General features: G+C 49.2%; 1 protein-coding gene across 1 annotated transcript in view; it reads right to left on the bottom strand.

The window, feature by feature from the left end:
• Window positions 1-20555, bottom strand: part of LOC119971419 (receptor-interacting serine/threonine-protein kinase 2-like) — a 44924-nt gene extending 24369 nt beyond the window's left edge. Inside the window, exons 1-4 of the mRNA XM_038806910.1 lie at window positions 20308-20555; window positions 17025-17337; window positions 15601-15746; window positions 2713-2762 (exon numbers count right to left, since the gene is read on the bottom strand). Of these exons, the coding sequence (XP_038662838.1) occupies window positions 2713-2762; window positions 15601-15746; window positions 17025-17337; window positions 20308-20528 (730 nt within the window). The 5' untranslated portion in view covers window positions 20529-20555. The remainder of the gene's footprint in view (window positions 1-2712; window positions 2763-15600; window positions 15747-17024; window positions 17338-20307) is intronic.
• Between the last annotated feature and the right edge of the window lie 1430 nt (window positions 20556-21985).

Below are 21985 nucleotides of genomic sequence, written 5' to 3'. Positions count from 1 at the left end.
GAACGGTAGTGACCGAGGGGAAGCACAAAATAGAAAGGAAGCGAATTGAGTCGATAGCACGCATTCCCCTGCCAAAAGACGTGAGCACGTCGTGCTCCTTTCTGGGCTTGGTGGTGTCTGCTGAAACCACATGGGCGGTTTTGCCACCAAAGATCCCCTTTCAGACCACCTGATGTCCATGGAAATAGACTGAGCACCACACACAGGCTGGCTAGGAGTTAAAGCAGGCCCTAGCTCTGCAAGTACCTAATCCAGACGTCCCCTTTGCAATAGAAGTAGCCGCCATGGACAGGACACGGCCAGCCATACTTCTGCAGGAGCACCACAGGAAACTCGGGCCGGTGGCCTCTGTCTCATGGCTCCTAACCCCAGTTGAACAGGGTTTTTCAGTTTACGAGAAGCAGCTTTTAGCAATTTTATGGGCAGTACAATGTTTTAGCTACATCTTTGGCCTAAACCCATTAACCATTCTCACTGAGCACACCCTCATAACAGTTATTGTTGGATGGCTGGATTAAAGACGGGACCGTTAATCAAAACTATATAGCAGAGGACCCTCATGGTCCAGGACCTAATGAGTACCCAAACCCCCACCCACCTTCCTAGCAGAAAACTTGAGCTATGGAGGGGAACCACGTGAGTGCCAGATCACAGCATTTATGACAAAACAAAAAAGGAGAGGGCCCAGAGAAGCAGACAAACAGGCCATGGAAATATTTGTAGATGAATCCTGGACAGGAACAGAAACACAGGGTGCAGAATGTATGTGGAAGACCAGCAAAGCAAGTCCCTGAGGGAGATAGCCTGAAGGCTTCCCACGCAGATGAGCGGCCAGGCTGCAGAGCGAGTGGCTGTAGCTGACATGTTCAGCCACCCTGATGAGTTCCTCACACCGGCAGACAAACACTCAGACAGCATGCATGTCTGCCATTGTTTAACTGACTTCCTGGCACTGTGGGGAGCTAGGGGATTTGTCTCGGCAGACGGAAAACTTTTCCCGAACGGATCGATGCCGTGAATGTAAGCCAGCCTAAGGTTGAAGACTTTAAACAAGCTCAGACCAGGACCAGAAACAGATTCAGGAAGGGGCACTCCCCGCCTCCTTTGACAAGTGGCGAGATACAATTACCATAAAGGACGGGCTTGTCCTTGAGGATGGCCGATATGTGGTACCGACCAGGGACCCAACAAAATTATTTCCCAAGACCACAATGTCCAGGGCAACCAAGGGGCAGGAGCCATCGGTGAGCAAATTAAGGGATTGTGCTGGTGTAGATAAAGATGTGTGACGTCACGTCGATAACTGCATAGCCTGTGCCTCCCGACATGTATACCCACAAGGGAGAACTGAGACACACCCGACACACAGAAGGCTGCGGGATATATTTACAGATTGATTACATTGGTCCCCTACATCCTGGCACGGGGGGGGGAGGGGATTACAAATACATCCTGGTCATCATTGACAAGGGAATTAATGTGGCGCCTGGATGTGGAAACCATGATATGGCACCCCAGCCAAGGGGTATATTTCGGGCTCTCAACAAGGTTTTCTTCATTTTGTGTATTTATTTTTCTTTGTATTTATCTGTATTTGCAACCATTTTATTTGTACATAAGCAGCCTACCTTTGTAGTGAGCTTACAAAATGTCTATGGAATGTATATATGCTGGGTTAGGGATGAGGATTGTTTACCTGAAATTCTGATACTTGCCTGTCTGGGAACTTGGTTAGAGTTATGTGAACCGGTTTGCTGACGCTCACTGGATCAAGAGGAGGGACTGTGGTAAAATGGCAAAGGCCTGATATACAGTTGGACACTTTAAATTAAGAATTTGACTTTTCAGATGAAAACCACAGTCAGAACCACAGACAAGCCTGATGGGAATTCAAACAGCCGAGTTCGAATATAATGACAAGAGACAAGCAGCTGGGCAAGTCTGGGCCTGTCCTGTAAACAGGAGATCGGGAGCTAATCAGCCCCATTCAAATGGATCAATTATTGTGGATTGCCCAGATGGAGCTAGACTTTATGGCACCTAGATTTCCCGCTGTTACTTTATATAGGATAAGGTTATGAGCGGACAATGCAGATGGATCCCTGGGGGGGGGGGGGGGGGGGGGGGGGGGGGGGGGGGGTGCGTTACTGGTGTCCTGCAGAGTTGCAACTAGCAACCGCACTGGGTGCTGCAATCCCCATCCTGAGATCTCATGGCTGAGAGACAGAAAAACCTCTGGAAGGGCACAAAGAGGAGGCTAAGAATCGCACACTCAGGGACACTCCCAGCGAAGAATCGACACAGAGGCAGCAGAGAAGACTCGACCAGAGGAAAGATGGAAGCAACGTGCTAGACCCACCAAGGACCCTGAAATGACAGAGACTCAGAGGATTGTACCCGCAGCTCGATCATGTTCAATGGCACGGGTAGTATTAAGAATCTTGGGCATATTTTAGTTGATTTAATTTTGGGAGGGATAACTGTTTTACTGTCTTTGAACATAAACTTGGGTTGAATTGTGAACTCTGTTTATCCTTTGTTAATTTTGCAAATAAAGGCACCTGGGTAAAACAATAATAAACTGGTCAATGTGCCTGATCATTTACAGCCAACACCTATATCAAGACTGACAAATTCTCTCTGCAATATATCAGAAATAATAACTTCCCCACATGCCCGAAGCCATTGAAACACATTACCCGTTGGACTTACGTTTATAAGGCTTTTGACAGGTTACTATCTGCCAGATGACAATTCCATAGCTACAAGATTATGAATAGAAAAAGATCACAAAGTTATTTATTGTCATTTGTTTCAGGAACAAGTAACATCACAGTGTTAAACGCATGAAACCAGGTTAAAGGCGAGGCAATCAATCTGATTGACAATGTGATGATCCCCCTTGGCGGGGGCATAAACCAAATTAAGTCCTGGAGGGGGGAAATGATCAGGTTGGGAAAGAGTGAAGAATGTTACCTTCCATATTGTAAGTGGAGAAAATGTGAGAGAAATCCCCCAGGGACTCAGGCACTCGCCTACCCCCCACAATGTGCTTGTGGCGAGCAGGGAAGAAACACGCAGGACTGGGTTCAGAGAGCCAGGGGGTGGGGGGGGGCGCGTCATCTTTTTCAGGCTGGCTGGCCTCATCACTTGCTTTTCCCACCATTTCTTAAATTATCCCAAGAAGGGTTTTCAATAATATAATAGGATAGTCACCAAGATAATTTCCTACCATAAACCAAACTGTTACTCAAACTATCATGTATTATTGTCTGCTTACAGTGACTTTCTGTTTCAAATCTGCTGCTCAACATTTCCAACCATAAGTATCTGAACAGTATCACTGATGCTGCTTATAACCAAAAGGCAGAAAGTAATCTCGAGTCAAATGAACCTTTGCACAGTTAGCCACAAAACAAAACTGCCGCTCAGAAAGTGAAAGTCAGATTCCCAAACACGTCAGCACCATAAACAATTCCACCGAAAACTACTCCCAGAGCTCCTGGCTCATTGAGCTGACAGTACACAGTAGGCAGTGTTGGGTGCTTACAATTCACAAGTGTCTGTTCATATTGAAAGAACAAAGAAGAACAAAGAAAAGTGCAGCACAGGAACAGGCCTTTCGGCCCTCCAAGCCTGTGCCGACCATGCTGCCCGTCCAAACTAAAATCTTCCACACTTCCGGGGTCCGCATCCCTCTATTCCCATCCTATTTATGTATTTATCAAGATGCCCCTTAAATGTCACTATCGTCCCTGCTTCCACCACCTCCTCCGGCAGCGAGTTCCAGGCATCCACTACCCTCTGTGTAAAAAAAACTTGCCTCGTACATCTCCTCTAAACCTTGCCATTCGCACCTTAAACCTATGCCCCCTAGTAATTGACCCCTCTACCCTGGGGAAAAGTATCTGACTGTCGACCCTGTCTGTCTATGCCCCTCATAATTTTGTAGACCTGGATCAGGTCGCCCCTCAACCTCCATCTTTCCAGTGAGAACAAACAGAGTTTATTCAACCTCTCCTCATAGCTAATGCCCTCCATACCAGGCAACATCCTGGCAAATCTCTTCTGCATCCTCTCTAAAGCCTCCACATCCTTCTGGTAGTGTGGCGACCAGAATTGAACACTATACTCCAAGTGTGGTCTAACTAAGGTTCTATACAGCTGCAACATGACTTGCCAATTTTTATATTCAATGCCCCGGCCAATGAAGGCAAGCATGCCGTATGCCTTCTTGACTACCTTCTCCACCTGTTTTGCCCCTTTCAGTGACCAGTGGACCTGTTATTCAATGATTTAACAGCTTTTCAAAAGATGTGTAGGCCACCCTTGGTAATCCTTTCAGTAAATTGGAAGATGTGCTCTTTTTTTCTTTTTTTAAATAAAAATATAGAGTACCCAATTCATTTTTTCCTACTAAGGGGCAATTTAGCGTGGCCAATCCACCTACCCTGCACATCTTTGGGTTATGGGGGCGAAACCCACGCAAACACGGGGAGAATGTGCAAACTCCACACGGACAGTGACCCAGAGCCAGGATCGAACCTGAGACCTCAGCGCCGTGAGGCCGCAGTGCTAACCCACTGCGCCACCGTGCTGCCCTAGGATGTGCTATTTTTAAGTACCAAAGGATTACACCACAAATCATGCTTGTAGCCTGGTCTGTTGCTCTCAGATGTAATGACTGTGTATCCTGAGGTTCAACAAAGGTTAATTCCTGAGGAAGGTGGCAAAGGAAGGTGTGTGTGTGCGTGTGTATGCGTGCGAGTGGGTGGGACATGGTGGCTGCAGGGAGTGTGATGTTAATTCCAATAATTGTAAATTGAGGAAGAAAGAGTCTGTAGCTAGCCTATAAATTACGGCATGTTAATTCCAAGACAGCAAAGTAAAGTCACAGACGCGCCCAGATACCAGAACTGGTTTAATATACTTGTACAATGCTGCCCAAATCGTCCTCCAATTGGAGACACCTGTGCTGAATAGCCAACTTAAAACAGGTATTCTGTGGCATCAAAGTCCAACATTTGACGGGGTGGTGTCCCTGGAGATGTCCACTGGCACCATCGAGACCTTCTGTGCCCATTGCACCACAGGGTCTGGGGTATCTCATTAACCCTCTTAACCACGTTTTGCTTTGATGTTTAACGTTTCATTTGTGATTTGTTTAAGGCAGTATCCTTTTAAGGGGCTGCCTTTTCATTTGTCCCTCAGTTTGTTTGATCTAGTTTACTTGGTTATTTGATTTGCACCAAAATAGAGTAATCCGCTAACCTAAAGCATGCTCTGGGGGTCCTGGCTCGAATTTGAATTCAATACAATTGTCCTGAGGCAGACATGGGTGAGGTGAAAAATTCACAATTGTCAAAATATCTCCAGTGGGAAATAACAGGCTTCCATTCTTGGACAGAGATCTCTCATGTGTAAGAATCTTTCCTGTGTGTAATGGCCCATGACATTGCTGGACTGTGGGCGAAGTGAGGATGCGCACACACACGCACACACCTTGGGGAAGCTCATACTCCCATAGGACTGCATAAGATAAAGATGCATGGCATTAAGGGTAAAGTAGTAGCATGGATAGAGGATTGGTTAATTAATAGAAAGCAAAGAGTGGGGATTAATGGGTGCTTCTCTGGTTGGTGATCAGTAGCTAGTGGTGTCCCTCAGGGCCCACAATTGTTCACAATTTACATAGATGATTTGGAGTTGGGGACCAAGGGCAATGTGTCCAAGTTTGCAGATGACACTAAGATGAGTGGTAAAGCGAAAAGTGCAGAGGATACTGGAAGTCTGCAGAGAGATTTGGATAGGTTAAGTGAATGGGCTAGGGTCTGGCAAATGGAATACAATGTTGACAAATGTGAAGTTATCCATTTTGGTAGGAATAACAGCAAACAGGATTATTATTTAAACAATAAAATATTAAAGCATGCTGCTGTGCAGAGAGACCTGGGTGTGCTAGTGCACGAGTCACAGAAAGTTGGTTTACAGGTGCAACAGGTGATTAAGAAGGCAAATGGAATTTTGTCCTTCATTGCTAGAGGGATGGAGTTTAAGACTAGGGAGGTAATGCTGCAATTGTATAAGGTGTTAGTGAGGCCACACCTGGAGTATTGTGTTCAGTTTTGGTCTCCTTACTTGAGAAAGGACGTACTGGCACTGGAGGGTGTGCAGAGGAGATTCAGGAGATTAATCCCAGAGCTGAAGGGGTTGGATTACGAGGAGAGGTTGAGTAGACTGGGACTGTACTCGTTGGAATTTAGAAGGATGAGGGGGGATCTTATCGAAACATTTTAAATTATGAAGGGAATAAATAGGATAGATGCGGGCATGTTGTTTCCACTGGCGGGTGAAAGCAGAACTAGGGGGCATAGCCTCAAAATAAGGGGAAGTAGATTTAGGACTGAGTTTAGGAGAAACTTCTTCACCCAAAGGGTTGTGAATCTATGGAATTCCTTGCCCTGTGAAGCAGTTGAGGCTCCTTAATTTAATGTTTTTAAGGTAAAGGTAGATCGTTTTTTGAAGAAAAAAGGGATTAAGGGTTATGGTGTTCGGGCCGGAAAGTGGAGTTGAGTCCACAAAAGATCAGCCATGATCTCATTGAATGGCGGAGCTGGCTCGAGGGGCCAGATGGCCTACTCCTAGTTCTTATGATTGTGGGATTGTCATTAGTCCCCAGTCAGTGATAAGCAGGCAGTTTATAACATCCCTCCCCCCCAAAGTCCAAAGAATCCACCGAAAACCCTGGCAAGGGAGGGCGTCGGACTCATTTTGCCACAGGCCGGACACCATTTGCACGAGGCGCTGGATCGGGCGGCGTGTAACGAGACGGAGACTGGCGCTTCCGTGATGAACGGCGTAACGGTGTCTTGTGTCTCCATCTCAGAGTCAGAGTCTGCTGCCTCCGTCATCGCGGCGTCTCTATCTCCACGTGGTTCTGTCATGACCTGCGCAGGCTTTGAGTGAGGCACCAGAGGAAGATTGTGAGGAATACTTCCATTGTGTCTGGTCTCCGTGGCTGTAGAAATGAGCTTCGGGGATGGGGAATCTTTGGAAGGGATAGTCTTCTGGACCGAACGTGGTCTACATGTTTGCGCTGGAGATGACCCTGGGCTTGCACCTGGTAAGAGATAGGGCCCGTTTGGCGAAAGATTACGCCAGGGACCCACTGGGCACCACCAGCAAAATTCCAAACGAACACTGGGTCACCGGGCGCAAACTGCCGAATTGGCCGATGCCGAGAAAAACCATGTCCCTGCCGTTCTTGTGTGCGGCGTACTTTTAAGCCAATGTCCGGGAAAACCATGCCAAGGCGGGTGCGAAGTCTCTGGCCCATTAGGAGTTCTGCGGGAGCTACCCCTATCACTGCATGGGGGGTGGTCCTATACGAAAACAAAAAAATGAGCCAGTCTAGTGTCCATCGACCCGGAAGACTGCTTCTTTAGGCCTCGTTTGAATGTCTGCACTGTGCGCTCCACCAACCCATTTGAAGCCGGGTGGTAAGGGGCGATGCGGATATGGCGTATGCCGTTCATCTTCATGAACCTCGCAAACTCCTCACTTGTGAACGAAGTGCCGTTGTCCGTGACTAGCACCTCAGGGAGGCCACGTGTACTGAAAGACAAACGCATCTTCTCGATTGTTGCGCAGGACGTTGTGCCTACCATCTTATGCACCTCTAGCCATTTAGACTGGGCGTCGATTAATAGAAGGAACACGGATCCTTGAAAAGGGCATGCAAGCGCGCCCAAGGCCGCACTGGCCATTCCCAGTGATGTAGGGGTGCGGCCGACGGAAGCTACTGATGCTCCTGGCAAATGGAGCAGTTTTGGGCCACCTTCTCAATGTCGGTGTCGAGGCCTGGCCACCAGACATAACTCCGGGCCAACATTTTCATTTTGGTCACATTGTGCAAGTCTCTCAGTATCAGCTTCTGTCCTTTTTCCAGGACAATCACATGCATCCCCCACAAAAGGATGCCGTCTTCCACGCTGAATTCGGACAGCTTGAAGGAAAATGCCCGCAACTCGCCTGGGAGCTGCCTATGCTGCCCACCATAAAGGACTATGTGCCGAACCTTTGACAGGACTGGCTCCGTCTGGATTCACTCACGGATCTGTGATGCCGTGACAGGCAAGGTGTCCATAAAATGGACATGGGAGTGGGAGTCGACATGGGGCCAGTCGATAAAGGCAATCGGCTCAGTGCGTCGGCATTCCCTATCTGGGTTCCTGGTTTGTGCTCCAGAGGATACTCGTATGCAGCGAGCAACAAAAGCCCAGCGCTGGATCCATGCGGAAGCAATGGGCGGTATTGGCTTATCCTCTCTGAAAAGTCCCAGCGGTATTGGCTTATCCTTTCTGAAAAGTCCCAGCAGAGGCTTATGATCAGTCACGATAGTGAAGTGGCGGCCATATACGTACTGGTGGAAACGTTTCACCACAAAGACCACTGCCAGGCCCTCCTTCTCGATCTGCGCGTACTTTTTTTTTCCGCTTCAGTCAATGTGCGGGAGGCGAAAGCTATCGGCCGCTCGGCCCCGTTCTCCATCTTGTGGGACAGGACGGCCCCAATACCATATGGGGATGCAGCACATGTGACGAGCAAAGGCTTTCCAGGATCATCGTGGGTTAGTAACCCAGACAACGACAATTGTTGTTTTACCTGCTGGAAAGCGGTTTCTTGCGGCTGACCCCAAACCCAGGTGCGATTCTTCTTCAGCAGAAGGTGCAATGGGGCCAGCATAGTTGCCAGATTGGGGAGGAACTTCCCGTAATAGTTTACGAGGCCAAGAAACAAACGAAGATGTGAAGTGTCAATCTGGGCGGGGGCCTGTTGAATCGCGCGCACCTTCTCTGCCAGGAGGTGCAACGCTTCGCGGTCCACCCGATAACCCAGGTAGACTACTTCCTTCACCTGAAAAACGCACTTTGTGCGATTTAAACGGACTCCAGCCTCCGAAAAGCGTCTAAGGACAGCCTCCAAATTTTCCAAATGTTCCTGCTCCGACGTCCCTGTGATCCAAGTAGACATCAACACGCTGTAAACCTCTCAAAATACCCTCCATAATGCTTTGCAAAATAGCGCAGGCAGAGGATACTCCAAAGGGCAAACGTGTATATTCATACAGGCCCCGTTGTATATTAATCGTTACATATGGCCAGGAGGCAGGGTCCAGCTCCAACTGCAGATAGACGTGACTCATATCTAATTTTATGAATGAGAGTCCGCCTGCAAGCTTTGCGTAGAGATCCCGTATGCGAGGCATTGGGTATCGGTTGAGTCGGGAAGCCGTATTCACTGTAAGTTTATAGTCGCCGCACAAGTGAATTGTGGCATCTGGCTTCATTACAGGTACAATTGGTGCTGCCCAGTCAGCGAAACGGACGGGCCTGATAATACCCAAAGTCTCCAAACGAGTGAGCTCCCCTTCTACCTTCTCGAGCAAGGCGTAAGGCACCGGGCACGCCCGGAAATAGCGCGGAGTGGCTCCTGGTTAGACTTGGATACGGGCTACGGCCCCTTTTATTTTCCCCAAATCGGGCTGGAATAAATCTGGGTATCGTCTTAGCACCTCAGTCAACCCTCCAGAAACTGTTTGGCGGATGTGCTGCCACCGCAACCGCAAATGGCGCAACCAGTCCCGGCCCAACAGGCTGGGCCCATGGCCGTGCACCATGATTAGTGGGAAACGCCGCTCCTGGTGTCCATGAACAACAGGGGTCATCGTAGTTCCTGCAATGTCCAATGGTTCCCCCGTATAGGTGGCCAACCTGGCCTGTGTGTCGGTTAATGTAAGTGTCTGTATACCCTGCTTGATGCGGTCAAATGTCCTCTGGGCGATCACGGAGACTGCTGCGCCAGTGCCCAACTCCATCTCAAGCGGGTGACCATTGACCCCGTACTGTCACCTTAATGGGGGCCACACGGGGAGTTACACACAATGCAGCTGCAGGCAGTCGTCCTCCGTCTCCACGTCCTCGGGAGTAGTCGCCGTAGGTTCAGCCAAATGGAAGGTACGGCCCCTGGGCTGGCCACAGTTTCGGTCGGAACAACAGCACCTCTGGCGCCCCCAGGACCGGCGTCCGCGACGGGCTCGGCGCCTACAAGTCTAACACAGACATGGCTCCTCATCTATTGGTTCTGGAGAAGGCTCCCTTTGGGGAGGAATGTCTGACGGCCACTGGCGTCGATCGGGACGTCGCCTCGCCCAAGGTACCGCAGGGGTGCTGGGGGACGCTTTCGGGCGGAAGGGGTTGCGCCCCAAGGCATTCACCTCCATTCCCTGCAGCTCCTGCACTCCTCGTTCTGCGCTCTCTCGGGACAATACTATTTGAATGGCCTGTTGAAAAGTTAATGTTGGCTCGGCTAACAACTTTCTCTGGGTAGCCGCATTGTTAATACCGCAAACCAAACAGTCGCGTAACATTTCTAACAAGGTCTCACCATAGTCACAGTACTCCGCAATCCGGCGTAGCCTGGATAGAAGGTTGGCAAGGGATTCTCCTGGGGTCCTCTCAGCAGCACTAAACCGGTAATGTTGGACTATCGTGGATGGGGTTGGGTTAAAATGTTGCCCCACTAAGTTCACAAGTTCATCAAACGCTTTGCTGTCCGGCGCAGCTGGGTACGTAAGGCTCCTAATCACCCCAAACGTATGCGGGCCGCAGGCGGTGAGCAATATGACCACCTGGCGCTCGTTTTCGGTGATGTTGTTTGCCCGGAAATAGTAACGCATCCGTTGTGCGTACTGGTTCCAGCTTTCCAGCGCAGCATCAAAAACATCCAAACGTCCATCCAGAGGCATGGTGCAATAGAAAACAACTTCCAACCTGTATCCAACAAAAGTCCAGGGAGGTGGCTTCAGCAGTGTAGACAGCTGTTCACTTTAACCCTCGTCGCCAGTTTTGTGAGGGCCACGAAGAATCCAGCACAAGCCTGGCCAGCTCTATTTATGCAGGGAGTCTGCTAATGATTTCTCCGCCCCCCTCATTGGGGAAGCTCATACTCCCATAGGATTGTGGGATTGTTATTAGTCCCCAGCCAGTGGTAAGCAGGCAGGTTATAACAGAAGTCTCATTGAAACATTCAAGGTTCTGGAACGGCTTGACAGAATCGACGCTGGCTGGGAATCTGGAACACAAGGTCGCAATCTCAGGCGAAGTGGGCAATCATTTAGGACAAGAAAGATTTTCAGTCTGGGGCTGGGGGAGGAGAGGGACCAGCGCCCGCTCTGGCACTTGGAGGTGGGGCTGCTGGCAGACGAGGAGGTGGTCGGGAGGGTTCGGGGGTGTATCAAGATGTACCTTGGGGCCAACGATAACGGGGAGATCCGAGTGGGGACGGTCTGGGAGGCATTGAAGGCGGTGATTAGAGGGGAGTTGATTTCCATCCGAACCCATAGGGAGAGGGGGGAGCAGAGGGAGAGGGAGAGATTGGTAGGAGAGATGGTGAGGGTGGATAGGAGATATGCGGAGGCTCCGGAGGAGGGATTGCTGAGGGAGCGGCGTAGCCTTCAGGCCAGGTTCAATCTACTGACCACCAGAAAGGCGGAAGCTCAGTGGAGGAAAGCACAGGGGGCGGTGTATGAATATGGGGAGAAGGCGACCAGGATGCTGGCACACCAGCTCCAAAAGCGAGACGCGGCCAGGGAGATTGGGGGAGTGAAGGATAGAGATGGGACGGTGGTGCGGAGGACGGTAGACGTTAATGGGGTCTTTAGGGACTTTTATGGGGAACTGTACTGGTCTGAACCCCCGGTTGGGGGGGGGGGGGGGGGGGGGGGGGGGGAAATGGGGCACTTCTTGGCCAAGCTGCGATTTCCGAAGGTGGAGGAGGGGCAGGTGGAGGGACTGGGGGCGCCGATTGAGCTGGAGGAGCTGGTTAAAGGGATAGGGAGCATGCAGTCGGGGAAAGCGCCGGGGCCGGATGGGTTTCCGGCCGAATTTTATAAAATGTATGCGGACCTGTTGGGCCCCCTGTTGGTCCGGAGCTTTAACGAGGCAAGGGAGGGGGGGGCTTTGCCCCCAACTATGTCACGGGTGCTGATTTCCTTGATCCTTAAGAGGGACAAGGACCCTCTGCAGTGTGCGTCATATAGGCCAATCTCGCTGCTAAAATATAGACGCCAAGCTGCTGGCAAAGATCTTAGCCACAAGAATAGAGGATTGTGCGCCGGGGGTCATTCACGAGGACCAGACGGGGTTTGTAAAGGGAAGGCAGTTGAATACCAACAAACGAAGGTTCCTTAATGTCATTATGATGCCGGCTGTGGAAGGGGAGGCGGAGATAGCGGTGGCATTAGATGCGGAGAAGGCCTTTGATAGGGTTTAGTGGGGGTATCTGTGGGAGGTGTTGGAAAGGTTTGGGGAGGGGTTTGTCCATTGGGTGAGGTTGCTTTGAAGCCCCGATGGCGAGTGTAGCCACAAATAGGAGGAGGTCGGAGTACTTTTGGCTGTCCCGGGGAAACGAGACAGGGGTGTCCCCTGTCCCCCTTGCTCTTTGCGCTGGCAATTGAGCCCCTGGCCATGGCGTTGAGGGAGTCAGGGAACTGGAGGGGCCTGGTGCGGGGTAGGGAGGAGCATCGAGTATCGCTTTATGCGGACGACCTGTTGCTGTATGTGGCGGACCCGGTGGGGGGGATGCCGGAGGTGATGAGGATTCTCAGCGAATTTGGGGGCTTTTCTGGGTATAAGCTCAACCTGGATAAGAGCGAGTTGTTCGTGGTGCACCCGGGGGATCAGGAGGAGGGGATTGGTAGGCTCCCACTGAAGCAGGCAGGGAGGAGCTTCAGGTACCTAGGTGTCCAGGTGGCTGGGAGCTGGGGGTCTCTGCACAAGCTCAACCTCACAAGGTTGGTGGAGCAAATGGAGGAGGAGTTCAAAAGGTGGGATATGTTACCGCTGTCACTGGCGGGTAGGATGCAGTCCGTCAAGATGACGGTGCTCCCGAGATTTTTGTTCCTGTTCCAGTGTCTTCCAATCCTTATCCCGAAGGCCTTTTTTAGGAGAGTTAACAGGAGTATTACAGGATTTGTGTTGGCACATGGGACTCCGAAGGTGAGAAGGGTGTTCTTGGAACGGGGCAGGGATGGGGGGGGGGGGGGGGGGGCAACCTCTGTGGGTACTATTGGGCTGCCAATGCAGCGATGGTGCGTGGGTAATGGACAGGGAAGGGGCAGCATGGAAGAGGATGGAGATGGCGTCCTGTGTGGACACGAGCCTGGAGGCGCTGGTAACGGCGCTGGTAACGGCGCTGGTAACGGCGCCGTTGCCGCTCCCTCTAACGAGGTATACCACGAGCCCGGTGGTGGCGGCTACCCCCAGAATTTGTGGGCAATGGAGACGCCACAGGGTGGAGGTGGGGGCTCGATGGAGTCCCCGATACGGGGGAACCACCGGTTTGTTCCAGGGAGCATTGATGGCAGATTTCCGGGCTGGCATAGGGTAGGTATTGGGAGGTTGAGGGACCTGTTTGTGGATGGGAGGTTTGCGAGCCTGGGTGAGTTAGAGGGGCAGTTTGGGCTCCCCCCGGGAACATGTTTAGGTATATGCAGGTTAGGGCGTTTGCCAGGCGGTAGGTGGAGGGGTTCCCCTTGCTGCCCCCACGTGGGGTACGGGACAGGGTGCTCTCGGGGATGTGGGTTGGAGGAGGGAGGATTTCGGACATACACCACGTAATGCAGGAGGTAGACGAGGCCTCGGTGGAGGAGCTGAAGGGTAAATGGGTAGAGGAGTTGGGTGAGGAGATTGAGGGGACGTGGGCGGATGCTCTGGAAAGGGTGAATTCCTCCTCTTCCTGTGCGAGGCTTAGCCTCATACAGTTCAAGGTGCTGCATAGGGCCCACATAACTGGGACGAGAATGAGTAGGTTTTTCGGGGGCGAAGACAGGTGTGCTAGGTGCTCGGGGAGCCCAGCGAACCACGCCCATATGTTTTAGGCATGCCCGGCTCTGGGGGAGTTTTGGAAGGGGGTAGTAAGGACGGTGTCGAGGGTGGTGGGATCCAGGGTCAGGCCAGGCTGGGGACTCGCAATATTTGGGGTTGCAGTGGAGCCGGGAGTGCAGGAGGCGAAAGAGGCCGGTGTCCTGGCCTTCGCGTCCCTAATAGCCCGGCGGAGGATCTTGCTTCAACGGAAGGATGCGAGGCCCCCAAGCGTGGAGGCCTGGATCAATGATATGGCAGGGTTCATCAAATTGGAGAAGGTGAAATTTTCCGAGGGGATCAGTACAGGGGTTCTTTAGGCGGTGGCAGCCTTTCCTGGACTTCCTGGCGGAACGGTAGGGAAATAGGCCTGCAGCAGCAGCAGCCGGGGGGGGGGGGGGATGAAGTATAACATGGGTTTGTTGGATGTGGCGGGTGTTATCTCTTTCCTTTCTGTTGTTTGCTTTTTTTTGTGGGGTTTTTTTGTTTTCGATGTAGTAGTTGCTTTTGTAGGAGGGGTAGATGTTGTTCTTGGGTTTATACCATGGTTATTCTGTTAATATTGTTTTGTTGTTTATAGATATAGAACAGTACAGCACAGAACAGGCCCTTAGGCCCTCAATGTTGTGCTGAGCCACCCTACTCAAACCCACGCTATACCCGTAACCTTACTTTTAGGACACTACGGGCAATTTAGCATGGCCAATCCACCTAACCCGCACATCTTTGGACTGTGGGAGGAATCCGGAGCACCCGGAGGAAACCCACGCACACACGGGGAGGACGTGCAGACTCCGCACAGACAGTGACCCAGCCGGGAATCGAACCTGGGACCCTGGAGCTGTGAAGCATTTATGCTAACCACCATGCTACCGTGAAAACCTTAATAAAAAATTTTCTTTTTTTAAAAAAGATTTTCAGTCAGATTTCTGTATCCAGAGGGTTGTGGATGCTTCATTGTTGAATACGTTTCAGGGGGAGATGGACTGATTTTTTGATTTCTCAAGGAATATGGGAAGTTGAAGCCCAAGTTCACCATGGTTGTATTGAATGAAGAAGCCCATATTGTCCACTTTTGCTCTGTTTCCTGTATTCTTATCTAATAATGCAAGTTAGAAAATGTCCATGTGCAGACATACAGTAATTTGTTTTTAATTTGCCATTCGGGCACTGTTGAACTAAATATTCAAATGAGTCGATCACTGTGTTAAGCCACTGGACCACAAGGCCACAGCAAAGTGAAGATCTATCCAATAGACAGGGCTGGCTCAGCGTCAGCTGTGCTGCCAACACAGCCTTGCAATCTGGCAACAAAACAGCTCCATCAAGAGACAGTATCGCAAGGGGGTGGGAATAATTGGAAGGGCAGCCAGGTAGCGCCAAGAGATCTCAAATAGTTGTTTTTTTTTATAAATGTATTTTATTGAGTTTTCATATTTTATATTGAACAAATAACAAATTATTAGAGAGAGAAAAAAAAACACGCAAAAATTAACATGTATATTTACAGGTAAGCATCTTCGTAATAGATCTCAAATAGTTGATGCCACATTTTGTATTTTTGAGTTACTTAAATAATACTTGGGGATTCTTTGTCTGATGAATTGTTGAAAAAAGATTTCAGAAACACAAGGCAAAATTCTGTCCTTAGTGTAATTGAGGAACTTTTCTTACTTACCTGTACACATCATACTTCACAGATTTTCTGGTATTGATGTCTTTGAAGCATTCGGGTGGCATGTAATAAAGTGTGCCCTCAATTTTCCCATTATTGCTATTCTGACTGGTGGATAGCCGCCATTTTGCCAGGCCAAAGTCACAGATCTAGGCAGAAAGAAAGATCAGCTATGAGTTTAAGATGACATGGAGCAAGAAGGTTCCTTTTCACTCAGGAAGGAGTGCTGAATTTGCCAAGTCATCTGACATTGTGGAAACTGTTTCACAAATATAATGAGACGATTCCATGGCAATCAGGATGAGAGAGCTTCATGTGAAAACGAATGTGAGCTGCTTTTAACTTGCTATTTGTGACTCTGTTTCTGGTCGTCCTATCCTCAACGATTGGGGAATGCATACTCGCCCAGTGAACATACAATTAATTATTGTGCAAGTCTCACCCTCCTTTCCAACAGCATCCTGTAGATCCTGCCCCCAAACCCTGGGTTCAGATCACAAAAGAATCATAGAATCACTTACAGTGCAGAAATGGGCCATTCAGCCCATCGAGTCTGCACTGACCTTTCAAAGAGCACCCCAGCCAGACCCACATCCCTGCCCTATCCCCACCACCACACCTAACCTGCACAGCTTTGAACTGTGGGAGGAGTCCCACGCAGACACAGGGAGAACATACAAATTCCACAGTCACCCGAGGCCGAAATTGAACCCGGGACCCTGGTACTGTGGAACAGCAGTGCTAACCACTGTGCCGCCTAATTTTTCCAGAATGTCAGGCAGTTTATTTATCCAAAACATTAACTTAACTTTTCACCTGGTAGATGCTGCCTGACTTACTGTGCAGAATTCTGATTTTATTTTTAATTTCTACCATTCGCTGTTTTTCTTTTCATAGAATTTACAGTGCAGAAGGAAGCCATTCGGCCCATCGAGTCTGCACCGGCTCTTGGAACGAGCACCCTACCCAAGGTCAACACCTTCACCCTATCCCCATAACCCAGTAACCCCACCCAACACTAAGGGCAATTTTGGACACTAAGGGCAATTTATCATGGCCAATCCACCTAACCTGCACATCTTTGGACTGTGGGAGGAAACTGGAGCACCCGGAGGAATCCCACGCATAAACCGGGAGGATGTGCAGACTCCGCACAGACAGTGACCCAAGCCGGAATCAAACCTGGGACCCTGGAGCTGTGAAGCAATTGTGCTATCCACAATGCTACCATGCTGCCTAAAGAAAAAGATTTTCTTTCTTTATTTTGCAGGTATTGGCTCTGGAGAGAAGCCACCATTTCTCAAACATTTCTCAAACTAATCTTCCCAAGGCAGGACTGCTGAGACCATAAGAGCACAGGTCAGCAATGGTAATATTATTGGCTTTTTAAGAACAGTGCATCAAGCTTGACCTTATACTCAATTTACCTTAATGCGATAGTCCTTGTTCAGGAGAATATTGGCAGGTTTCAGGTCATGGTGAAAGAGGGCTGGCTTGAGGTTATGTAGGTAGTTCATTCCTAAAGCGATCTCATATGCAAAACGCAAACGGAGAGGCCAGGGGACTAGCCCGCACTCAAGGAGTTTATCCAATGATCCTTTCTCCATGAATTCAGTTACCATGCCAAGCGATGAGATTCCATTCTCAAAGCAACGTTTAGTGACTCCATATAACCGAAGAATGTGCTCAAATTGTGCTTTGTGCATCTTCGTTCCTTCTTCAAATAACCCATGTTCATCTCTGTAATTGTATGCAAATCACAGATATCACAGTGATACACTTTATCACCATCACAGTTTATATGAACAAAATCTCTCATACAATCATAAAATTCCTACAGTGCAGAAGGAGGCCATTTGGCCCATCAAGTCTGCACCTCTGAAAGAGCACACTACCTAGGCCTCCCCCACCGCCCTATCGCCATAACCCTACATCCCCACCTAACTTACACAACTTTGCACACTAAGGGGCAATTTAGCATGGCTAATCCACCTAACCTGCACATCTTTGGACTGAGGGAGGAACCAAAGCACCCAGAGGAAACCCATGCAGACACGGGGGAGAACACAGAAACTCCAAACACTCACCCAAGACTGGAATTGAACCCGGGTCTCTGGAACTGTGGGCAGCAGTGCTAAACACTGTGCCACCGTGTCGCTCCCGTCTCAGTTCCCACCCTGCTCAGTCTTACAATCCTACCACAGTGCACCGATGGCTAGTATCAAGAGTTCAGTTCTGTGGAAATTACATATAGAAACAATGCAATGCAAAACTGCATTAAAACATCACAACTTAAAAACTGGTGGGACACCAACAATTTATCGTGTTCATTTGGTACTTCTAACATTCTCAGAATGCTCCAAAGCACTTCATGCCAACTTTTAAGGGCTAAGAGAGGCTGTGATGTTGTGGTTTTGTCGCTGGTAATGCTCTGGAGACCTGGGTTTGAACCCCACCTTGGCAGATGATGGAATTTAAGTTCAATATTTTTCAAAAATTAAAAGGTCGAATGAAACCTTTGTCAACTGTTGTAAAATGCCATCCGGTTCACGAATGCCTTTTAGGGAAGGAAGTCTGCCATCCTTACCTGGTCTGCACTCCAGACCCACAATGCGGTTAGCTAATAGCCTGAACAGTCTGATGTTCACGTACTTGAATGGCAGCTCTGGACCAAACTCTACACAGATAGTTAGGGTTGATCCGTTTCAAACTGATTACCATTTTAATGGCAAGATGTCCTAATTACTGTCAAGCAATCTCTCTGGGACTGAAAATTTATTATTGCAAATGAGAAGTATCAATCCTTTAGCTTTTAATTGTTGTTGGAGATTGTAAAAAAACATATTTACTGATTTGCTTTTTATCTCTGTCTCTCAAGCCAAGATTATGGAGGTCTTGTATTGGGTAGTGTCTCTGAGTTCAAGTTGCACTTCCCGGACTGATTACCACAGAATATCATAGATTATCATAGAATTTACAGTGCAGAAGGAGGCCACTCGGCCCAGCGAGTCTGCACCAGCTCTTGGAAAGAGCACCCTATCCAAGGTCAACATTGCCACCCTATCCCCATAACCCAGTAACCCCACCCGACACTAAGGGCAATTTATCATGGCCAATCCACCTCACCTGCACATCTTTGGACTGTTGGAGGAAACCGGAGCACCCGGAGGAAACCCACGCACACACGGGGAGGATGTGCAGACTCCGCACAGTGTACCAAGCCGGAATCGAACCTGGGACCCTGGAGCTGTGAAACAATTGTGCTATCCACAATGCTACCGTGCTGCCCACAAATATTTGTGGTTTGACCAAACAAATCTGCAAACTCTTTCCACTATAACAGATGTGAGAGTCTCCTGGACAGCATGTGGAAGCTGCAGTGCAATAGGACTCCACCTATATGTTTTTGCCACAGGCTTGAGGGAGATGTCCACGTTCGAGGGACTACCTGAAGGAGATCCCAAACTTGCTTTCCTTCACTTTTTGTTTTCTCTACCCGATTTGACATGGAATGCAATATTCCAATGAACATGTTCCTAGTTTCCATCCTTCATTGTGCTATAGTCATTTCAGAGGGCATTTAAAAGTCAACTGCATCGCTGGAATCACTTGTAGGCAGTACAAGTAAATAAGGACACTTCTCATTAGACTTATTTTAATTCAAATTTCACTATTTGCCATTTTTGTAGAATTCCTACAGTGCAGAAGGAGGCCATTCGGCCCATTGAGTCTGCACTATACCTCCAAAAGAACATTCCACCTCTGCCCAATCCCCTGCCCTATCCCCATAACCCCAATTAACCTTTTGACACCAACGGGAAAATTTAGCATGGCCAATCTACCTAACCTGCACATCTTTGGACTGTGGGAGGAAACCAGAGCACCCGGAGGAAACCCACGCAGACACAGGGAGAAAGTGCATACACCACACAGGCAGTCAAGCAAGGGCGGAATCGAACCCGGTTCCCTGGCACTGTGAGGCAGCAGTGCTAACCACAGTACCACCATGGTGGGATTTGAAACCCGGTCCCCAGAGGATTACCCTGGGTCTATAGTCCAGTGACAGTCCCATGGCACCACTGCCTCCCCCACCTGCCCTGTTCACTTAGATCAAGTGTTGTGAAAAGGGTGCATTTTATCAAATTGCAATTTTTCGTGCTAAATCTCATGGAGATTGGCACAGCCAAGGTCAGATCTAATAAATAGTGCCATTTTGTTGGACAGCTACAGTAAATACCCTATTGCCAATAGATGAAAATGCAGTAAAGCTCTTCATTAGTGTTAAACAAAACGAGGAAGCAGTTCTTCTCCAATTCCATAATTAGAAATCCAACAACACACCCAGCAGCACAAAAGTGGGACATCTGCAGCTTGCTTCAGTTCTTGCAGTGATGGAGTAAAACAGAGGAAATTCACATCTAGCAGGGCTAAACACGTACCCCGCCCCCAACCTACCTCTGACACAGCCAGCTAAGCGATTACACATCTGTGGGATCAGTGAACGTTCAAGCTGCCTTTTAGCACTGAGTTTACAGCTTCTGAAGATATTTCAGTTAAAATTACAGCCCAGTCACTTCACATCACACAGTATTTTAACACACTATTTGGATTTCCTGTAAATCTCCGATTACAACCAGCTATTTCCCAGTAATACTCCGCCCACGCCCTAATAACACAAGTGCGACAATTTGGTGGCTGCTCGCTCCGTACTTTGGGTTCATCCTCAGGAACTTTATCGCGACCGAAATCCCCCAGGCCCGGTGCCGCGCTTCATAAACTTCTCCAAAACCTCCGGAGCCGATATGTCTCCAACGCTGCAAATCCTGGGGATGGATGTTGGTGAAGTGAGATGCCGGGTTCTCCGGGAAGCTGTCCGCCTGCAGCCCCTCTGCCAGTCGTGGGCAACCCTGCCCTCCAAACTCCCTCTCCATACTCAGTGGCGCCAACAGTAAGGAACAGACGCTTTTATTTCCCGGAAATGCCTTCACACCCAAGACGTCAAACCGCTCAGTCATCCGCTTTCAATTCATGTGAGCCTCACTGACCAAATTACCATCTACCTGTAAATGCGGTGGAGAGAGGTGACAGTGAGCCAATCGTGGTGCAGGTACAGGTAGAGAGTTCCAGAAGTTTGACGCAGCGAACTAAACGAAGGGCATCTTTTGCTCGCCCTCCCTCAGAGTTCATACCCGCCTGGAGCAAAGAACAAAATGCTAAAGTCACTCTCCCATAAGTACATTATTTTTGTTTTAATAATATTATTGGTTTTCACACTTTATGTTACACGTTTCAGTTTGAGTTTGTATGCTAAATTCCAGGTTGCATAGCCGTGCCAAAGACAAAGCGAGACCTCCCCATTGTGGTTGTTGGGAATGTACCCGTCTGTGGCCTGTGATATCAGTTCACAGAATGACTTATGGACAGGAGGGCTGTGTCCAGCCTCCATTGGGGGGGTTGGGCACAGCCAATCTCTAACCTCACATCCAGGTAGTGTGGAGCATGATCGGAAGTTACCATTGCGGACAGGGCCGGTGCTAGGAATTGCGGGCCCAATTAGAAAAGTGATGGCGGGGCCCCTACTCTACAAAAGTAAAAATTTATGTATGTTTATATTTCGTGCAGTATGCTCATCTTTAACCAAAAAAAAACATTAAATGCTTGATATACTAAAATTTTGAAACTTACTTACCCGGGCGGAAGGATTTGGCGGCGCAGGGCTGAAGGATTTGTCGACGGTAATGCGGTGCGTTCCCCAAAAGTAAAAACTACCCTATAGTTCCTCTTAGAATACAGAAAAGGCTTCAAACGGTAACTCTGTCGCCTCTGGCGCGGGGCCCCCTTAAGGTGCGGGGCCCAATTTGATGAAATTGGTCAAATAGGCTTAAAACCGGCCCTGATTGCGGAGTATTCCGCTCCTACTACCCCTGGAAGCACGGCTTTACCCACTATAGACTCGGTGTACCTGAGAGGAGAACTCCTTCTTCCCTGGGTGTGTGAACCTCCATGGGTCCCCTGCCCCCATCTGTTCCATGAATACTCGCAGTTCCTTCACCACGTGAGATTTTTTTCACCCTTTTTGTAGTTTGATCTCTCTGTCCGTGGGTTCTGTACACAGTTAGCGTGTGTCTATGTCAAGGAGGTCCACCACAATCTTTTTCATGAATTCCACATTGTCCCAGGTGAAATGACACTTTTACAAGGACCACTGGTGCCCCTTTCAGAACACCACTAACTATGGCGCACCGTCCCCCTTGGTCTGTAACTGTCCTCGTCGCTGTGAATGCTGTCCTCTTATATGACTACACCCCCTAGCCCTCGTCCCGTAGCACAAATTGTACGCCTGTCCCGCCCAGCTCTTTCTTTCTTACCCGCAGTTGGCCCTTCTCCC

This window comes from Scyliorhinus canicula, chromosome 9, assembly GCF_902713615.1.
Source record: "Scyliorhinus canicula chromosome 9, sScyCan1.1, whole genome shotgun sequence".
Taxonomy (NCBI): Eukaryota; Metazoa; Chordata; class Chondrichthyes; order Carcharhiniformes; family Scyliorhinidae; genus Scyliorhinus; species Scyliorhinus canicula.
The sequence above is the reverse complement of the archived record's forward strand: the minus strand, read 5'-3'. Positions and strand labels throughout refer to the sequence as shown.